This window comes from Chelon labrosus (assembly GCF_963514085.1).
Source record: "Chelon labrosus genome assembly, chromosome: 3".
NCBI classification, from domain to species: Eukaryota; Metazoa; Chordata; class Actinopteri; order Mugiliformes; family Mugilidae; genus Chelon; species Chelon labrosus.
The window spans coordinates 16,552,010-16,560,025 of record NC_140339.1 but is presented as its reverse complement, the minus strand read 5'-3'; the positions used below and the strand labels follow the sequence as shown (position 1 = coordinate 16,560,025).

The 8,016-nt window shown below is 39.5% G+C and overlaps 2 protein-coding genes across 6 annotated transcripts in view; both read left to right on the top strand.

The window, feature by feature from the left end:
* Positions 1–615: 615 nt before the first annotated feature.
* aktip (akt interacting protein) lies at positions 616–6,731 on the top strand. Of its 2 annotated transcripts, none has more exons than XM_084540816.1 (10): positions 616–772; positions 1,499–1,623; positions 3,059–3,267; positions 3,508–3,572; positions 3,818–3,918; positions 4,134–4,222; positions 4,305–4,403; positions 4,842–4,949; positions 5,058–5,118; positions 5,221–6,731. In XM_084540816.1, exons 2-10 carry the CDS (start codon positions 1,576–1,578, stop codon positions 5,326–5,328), a joined length of 888 nt encoding a protein of 295 aa, XP_084396942.1. In that variant the 5' UTR covers positions 616–772; positions 1,499–1,575; the 3' UTR covers positions 5,329–6,731. The 2 variants fall into 2 exon arrangements, with proteins under 2 accessions (XP_084396942.1, XP_084396941.1); XM_084540815.1 differs by having other exon boundaries at positions 617–772; positions 3,056–3,267.
* A 1,012-nt stretch (positions 6,732–7,743) lies between these two features.
* The window catches only part of chd9 (chromodomain helicase DNA binding protein 9), a 63,626-nt gene continuing 63,353 nt past the window's right edge, over positions 7,744–8,016 (top strand). For all 4 annotated transcript variants that reach the window (XM_084541150.1, XM_084541149.1, XM_084541148.1 and 1 more), the window contains exon 1: positions 7,744–7,878. The gene's annotated coding sequence lies outside the window, so the exon portion shown is untranslated. The remainder of the gene's footprint in view (positions 7,879–8,016) is intronic.

Here is an 8,016-nt window from a genome sequence, read left to right as displayed (position 1 = left end):
ACCTCCTATGAGCATTTCCACACAAGTTAACATTTAATAACTTGGACTCACAAGTCTAACAATGATATCCATTGACAATATTCATTGGATCTGAAATGAAGCCTGTGTAAATGATAAAAGATTAACAAACAGATGGGTACAGGAAGGATTTCTTTATAAAGAAATGATCAATAAAGTTGTGTCCGCAATTATTTAGCTATAAAACACAACTACAGACTTTGAATCACAATCCAACATTTTCTCACAGTAGGCTATATTAGACAGTGACACATTCCCTGCAAAGTTGTAGCCTAACTATAGCCTACTGTTTATATTGGTTTAATAAATAACAAATAAAAACAGAGCCATTGTGGGTTACAACTCACGTTTCACATGTAAGCTGTTAATAATTAGTTTCTCAAAGTAAAAGCTCAGGTTTTCGTGTTCAATGTTTGATTGACAACTCGCAACGGTTCAGTCAGTTGGTACTTTTTCTCTTTAAAGGACACATTTGCTCTCACGTGACAATGGCATCAGCCAATCAGCTGCGAGACGCTTTCCTCGCTGACCAATGAGAGTCCGTATTCACACGCCGAAACGCCCCTCATTAAGTTAGATTGAACTCCGGTTTCTGTGTCTGTCAAATTATTTAGCTAGCTAACATTAGCTAGCCAGCTAGCTGGGATGACACCCAAAGGAATGGCGAGCTGCTAAGGGGTTTCAAAATTGAACAGGGAACGCGTTAACATCTCTGTTAAAGGGACTTTTAAAAAATAAATCTCAAGCTAATACGGTGAGTTATAAACCCGAAATTCCTAACATACAAGAGCTAAAATTCATGGAATAGTTGTTAGCAACGTCAAATGTAGCTTTTAAGCTAATGCTAGAGATAGCGTTTAGAAAGTCGAGGATAACAAGTGAGACGGCGTCAGTTTGTGGATATTAACTTAACTAGTGTTACACCTCGAATGTATTTAGCTGTATTTCCAGCTGTCAGCTAGAATCATGAGTTTTTGGTTCTCTCCAGCAGGTCCATAATGTTTGCTAACGTAGCCTTTTAGCCCCTGACTGTGGCGAATGACACTAAAACTCGGTGTCATGGCATAAACACCGCGGCAGTTATTGCCGAAATGTATTTAATTTGTACCGTTGTTTTGAATTTTTATCATACGAACATTTAACACGAGAGGCTACATTATCTACCCAGCAGTTTGAACGTCAATAGTAGTGCAACGGCTAGCACACTTAACCAAACAATCAAGTTTGCCCGAAGCTAAGCTAACCCAAACAACCGTTAATTTTAGATCATTCTGGAAATGTAAAGTTTCTCATTTTGCACCCTGTCGGCCCATAACGTTAAGCCATTTTAATGCTAACTGTCGATGAACGATACATAGCTAAAGTGTCAGGTAGGTGACGTGAGCTTCGCATTGTTTGTTTGTGCGTATGCGTTCAGGCTGTTTGTGTGTCATTGACTTCATAGGCAGCAACAGTGATTTGTCTAATCTTTCTACCACAGCAGCGGATGGCCCGGACAGCACGTGTTGTGGGACCCACATAAATAGAGGGACACCAATTTGAACCTCTGAATGAGTAATGAACCTAAACCCCTTCTGGAGCATGTCTGCCAATACAAGTCGCAAGGTAAAATCAAACGCACTATTTGTGAGGGATTACAACTTGTTGGCTATAAAACTATTTCAAAAGTAGTCACCCGTTGAATACTTTCTGTGGGGAAGTGTATAATATCAAACAGTTGAGTGTGTTCAGTAGTCAAAAGTGTCCGTCAGATGTGCATCTGTGGAAGCTTGCCTCTGAAATTTGCTTCACATGACAGTCATATGAGCTCAGAATGAGACCTTGGTCGAGTTCAGTAGATTTCAGTACTTTTACTTAACCTGTGTGTGACATGTACAAGGCATTGAGCTTCACTTTAACAGCAGTTTTGTTCATTGTACTGTGATTGACCATCAATTATACTCCTAATCTTTTGTATGCTGTTGTGTTAAGGGTTCATCATGTGTGCACTAACTCAGTTGGTTTAAAGCCTTCTGATAAACCAGAGGAGCTCAAATATATTCACTTATGTACTTATGTAATTTCTCTTTCATAGAGACAAAAAGAAGTTGTGCTTTAGCAATGAAAACCAATGGAGTGCTGAATCAAAAATAAGCAATGTATTTTAAATCCATATTTTTGCACACATCACACAAATATGGAGTTTATGTTTGCAACATAACATAGATTGGGATTACCAACACAAAGTTCTCATCAGTCACAACTTTGGTGCTGGTTATAGACAATGTTCATTTAATATCTGAGAAAGCTGGCTGTTTGTTTCAGCTTTATACTCGATTCCCTCTCTAAGGTCTCAGTTTTTGTTTTGAGCACCCCAGCCTTCAGTCCTGCCTTAAACCCTTCACCACTCAGGAATCCCGCTGAACTGGAATTCTTTAATACTCAGGTTCAGGGTGTGGCCCCCAGTTCATTTTTGGATGAGAAGTTCAAACTGTGTGAAATTCAAGTACAATAGTATGACTGAAAACCTGTCTTTACATTTAGCTGGTGCTAGACAGAAGGGAGGTAGATTTTACCATTGAGGTTCAACCCTGGTGATGTAGAGCAGAGGCAAACGGTGTACCCTGTACATGGGTGTAAATTCATTTATTTATGCCTAGTCATTAGAGCATTTAAAAAAATACTGTTGTCTAACTAAGCATTCTTGGCATAGTGGTTATCAAGAGTGTTCTTGTCTGCTTTGTGATGCATTCTGGCATCCTGCTGCTTTGTGCTTTATGTATACACTAAGACTGCACTGTAACTCCCTTATCATCACAGTGATGTAGTGATAGCTGTGAGGGCACTTGCTGTTGTCTAGACACGACTTCCTGATAAGCTGCAAACCAAAAGGCCAGTGTAACCTGAGAGGCTGGTCACAGCACATGGTCACAACCCTGGGCCACTGGACTACTGTTGAATGTGCATAATGACGCCAACAGTAGCCTTTTAAATCTTCATTCACATAGCAAGGATGTTTTAACAGTTTGTGCTGTGTCATATTTCCTATATATAACAGCAGAGGTCTGACAGCGAGGATCAGAGCGGGCACGGGGAGCAGAGAGCCAGCCCAGCTCGGCTGTCCTTTGGCAAAAAGCAGCTTCCTCCTATTCCTAAGAATGCAACCCCGGTTACCAAGCCTGCGTCAATGGGCACCCCAGTCCAGTCAGCCAATGGCACACACGCATCGTATGGCCCCTTCTACTTGGAGTATTCGCTGCTGGCTGAGTTGTAAGTATTGGCCCAGTAACAGAATTTAGATTTCAGTTGGTTTGTTTTTAATTCCTGGGCTTATGTTGTTTGTGTTCTACAGTATGCTTGTACTTAATACTGGCAGTCTTTCAAACACATAGCCTGTAAATCTTCTTAAATGGGTTCAAAAGTTCCCTAATATTTAGTTGCTTATCTCTCTCTCTATATATATTTTTTTAGTTTAACATGCCTTCTAACTTATTGCCTTGTGACCTGCAGCACACTAGTGATCAAGCAGAAGCTCCCTGGAATTTATGTCCAGCCATCCTACAAGTCGGCACTGAGTGAGTTCATTAAGTTTCATACATGTACACTAATAAAAATGTGGCTACTCAGGGATGTGCTTTACAAAAATATACCGAAAATATATAAATGGAGTATATTGTTTATAGATCCCAACATCAGTAAAGTATGTGTCACTATACGTAGAAAAAAATAATTAAGCTTTGAAATCTGTGCATTATTACTGACACTGGTTGGTTCAGCACAATTCTGAAAGTAAAGATTCTGAAATATCTTTCTCCTGCAGTGTGGTTTGGAGTCATATTCATCAGACATGGCTTGTACCAGGACGGCGTCTTCAAATTCACTGTGTATATTCCAGATAACTATCCTGATGGAGAGTGTCCAGTAAGTATTATTGTTCTAGTTTTAACACTTTAATTTTTCCAGTTGTATAAAAATTTGGAAAACTGAAACTGTCATCGTCTGTAACTATTTGAGATGGTGGAATATCATAGATTAAAGTAAAGCTTATCACAGCTATTAAAAAAGAAACTGTTCTTAAAATTTGTTTAACAAAATGCTGGGGAAAAACTCTTAGAATTCATTATGCTTTGTTTTAGAAATTAGTTTTTGACAACCCAGTCTTCCATCCACTTGTTGACCCTGTGTCTGGAGAGCTTGATGTCAGAAGAGCTTTCACCAAATGGAGGTATGTTCTGTTTTGTTTTTCTGCTTGTGCAGTTTGTGCCCCAATTGACCTCCTCCCCACATTTAATGTTGTGTTCTTGTAGACGGAATCACAACCACATCTGGCAAGTCCTGATGTACGCACGTACAGTTTTTTACAAGATCAGCACTACGGACCCACTCAACCCAGAGGCTGCTGTGCTGTGAGTTTCAGAGCCCCCTTAGCTTTGGGTTTTACCGTCATGTAGTTGATGTGACTCAATGGCTACATCTGCAAACTTTCACCATCAAAATTGTCTCTTGTTTGTCCATTATTAATTGAAAATGACTGGCCGTCAAGTGGTATGAAATCAGCTTGTGGTTAAAGGAAAGTATTGTTACACATGCCCAACAGTAGGAACTAATGCCAAAAATTGTGACCTGGTTCAATATTTAAAGTGTATATGAGAGCTAGTTTGAGGAATACTAGAAGCTGCTAATCAGAATGTCTTAAATTCTGAGCCCTTTGCTTCTTGATGCAAGTCAAAATAGGCCTATTCTTAAAGGCAACTCACTATATAGACATGGTGTTTAAAAATGAGAAAACAATCTGTGGAACATTGCTTTTGTATAAAAAGGCTTACTATTTTTTTCCCTTTCAGATATGAAAAGGATGTGCAGTTGTTCAAAAGCAAAGTGGTGGAAAGTGTGAAACTATGCAACAGTCATCTTTTTGACCAGCCCAAGATAGATGATCCCTACGCAATAAGGTTGGTGAACTGTCCTAATTTTTAACATTCCAGTGCTGACTTCTACAATAAAAAAATAATAAATTCCCGGAAAAGTATCACACCTCCTCTCTGATCCATTGGTTTCAGTTTTTCTCCGTGGAACCCAGCTGTACACGAAGAAGCAAAAGAGAGGATGTTCACATACAAAGTAAGTTATAGTGCAACCTGCTGCCGGAGGAGTAAGCTAGAAGCATGTGATTGGTTGAGCTCTTCCTGTTGTGCCAGCACTAAATTACCTTTGTTGCCCTAGAGACGGCCTGAGGATCACCACAAGGGAACACAGGTGTCAGGGTTGTCTTGGGTGAAGCCCGGATCTACACAGCCTTTCAGCAAAGAAGACAATCCTCCCCAGAGCTGAACCTGTACTGTCGCCTCAGCGGCCACTAGAGGGAAGCATACGAACATTGGATACCACGCCACTTTCCTCAGCTGTTTAAGTGAACTGGATCCTTGAAACAGTTGGGAGAACTTTTTATATCAATGCTCCACTTTATTGCTCAGCTTTAAAAGCTTTGTATGTACCTCCTCAAACAGCTTTAGATTAAGGAAACCAAGTTTGTATCATATGTGTATCGACAATGACAAATGGATGTCTCGCCAACACCTTTTAGGCTGTGATGCAATCAAAGCGCATTCTCATTTAAATTTTTTGATTCCACACACGTGTGTGGTTAGGTGATAATTGTACTGTCCCAAAAAGGAGGTGTGAAACATGAGTATAGTGGACTGCATGATTAATACCACTTGTTAAAATGGGCTCAGGACTGTCAATTAGTCAGAATTGGAATGTCTGTCACAGCTGTAATGAATGAAACATCCTAATTACACCCTCTCCAAATATTCAGTTAGAGTGACATGATGAGTTTTATATTTGTTTCTTATTGGACAATGATTTCTTTTTATTTCTACTATTGTCTTACATAGTTCCTAATATATACACATATATAAAATGCAGAGCAGGCAGTTTGGTTTTAAATGAGATGCTGAACATGTAAGCTCACATATTTTTTCTTTTATTTTTTTTTCTTTTGTCTGTCTGATTTTAAATGATTTTGAATGTTTTATGTATCTTTGGCTATTGGTTATTAAAGGTTTGAGGTGTAAATAATAGATGCTCTGCTAAAGTTTGGCTTTAAGAGACACGTCTTCATTAATGCTTGGAGATTCTTAAGTGAATGTTTTGGTTTTCTTTACAAATTATTGTAAATTACTTGAGCTCTCTGCTCATATAAGTTACCACGGGAGTCCTCTAAGTACTCCACCTGTAAGTCTGAAGGAAAATCTGATATATTTTGATAAGGTTTAGTTTTTAATTACTTTCTTAGCAGCACAAAATGATGGTGATATAGTAGAGCTTTTTTTTTTTTTTTTTTTTATCATTTCATCCAGAGCAGTGTGGGTTTTCACTTGAAGAGAGATTTAGCTTGGCAGTCAAGCTACTCAACCACTTTAGATATGCAAGGATTGTTTGGAAAAAGGATGGGATGTTTAAAATACGTGAGAATCCCATAAGGAAATGTTAGTACTCGAAAAGCAAATATGGTGCTGAAACAACTACTAATAGCTGCTGGGAAAGGCTGAGGCGTTACAAAAACGCAGTGTACTTCACACACTCATTTGGGCTGTCGGCGTCTTCAGATGAGTGAGTTTTAATGCGTTCTGTACGGAACCATTTCTTCTCCACTTCATAGACGACATGGATTTAAATGCTTTTCTCTGAAATCAATAAAATCATTTTAAAAACTCATACTTTGTGTTTACAACTGTACCTGAGTTTGTCATAAATTGATGAATGATACACCACCAGTGATGCCTGAGGCAGAGATCAGTTAAGGCATTTAATTATTTATTTTGTGCTAAATATAGAATATTAAATCACTCTAAATAGAGCCAAGGGGACAGCCTGGAGAGCTATTGTAGTGTGCCTATGGTCCAGAGCAAATGAGGATATAAAAATATAATTTTTATTGTAAAAACAAATCTAAAGTAGAGGCAAATGGACTTGTTGAGATTTCTGTCTTCTTGTCAGTTCTAAGTGACTGGTGTGGAGTTTAGGATTCTATTAGGACCATCTCTGGATGATGCTAACCTGTAACAACCAAATTGTTTTCCTGATGCTCTAATGACCCGTTAATGGCTCCAGACCACAGACTGTACATTGAATCTAGTTTCTAAAAACTAAACGAATTCCTTCAATTATTACTTCGTATCTAGTTATGTGAGTCTTAAGTGGTCACCACCCACGTGTATTCCTAACAAAACACAAAACTCATTGAGTGGTAAAAGTACAGCTGTCTTTGTTTAAGCTTTGTTTTTTTTGGACATACCATGTCCTGGATGACAAAGAATCTTCATTCATTATTATTTCTATACATGCTGTTAGAAAACACTGGGCGTCCACTGTATTTTATATTTAGGGTAGTACTTCATTCAGCCAGCCACCAGAGGTCGGTATTTACCAACACTGGACAGCGGCTCTCCCACTCCTGTCGTGCTCGCATTGAGAAGCGACTCAGCTACATGTGCAAAAGTAAAACCTCTCCTGATTGGCTCTGGCTCGGACGCGGCCATCTTATGCACTCTGTCAACACAGCGACTTTACAAACGATTACGTGATTTAATCAGCCGCTCCCCCTGGCAAGCTGGGGCGATACCGTCCCCGAAGTACTCATACTGGTGGAACCGGTTTGAAATTTTATACGGATAAGTGGCATTGTGGCAAATTGTCGGTGGTCCAATCACAGCGGGAGTCACAAATATGCAAATGTGGCGTTATCATCGTCACGTCAGCAGCAGCGGCAGAGCGGCTGTGCCGTGGTCGCCAGCAGGAGTACAACTAACAACACAGTCACAACTTCGCCGATAACACTCTGTCTGTACTGAAGTTACGCTTTGGGGTTAATTTCAGGTAAGAAATAACACTTCTTTTGGTGTTCTTTTAGGAAACAATTAGGACTCAAGGGTTTTCCGTTTCATTCAAGCAAGCTGTCAAATTTCGGACAGTCAGTCAGTCAGTGACGGTCGCCTCAGCTGTCTGATGACACAC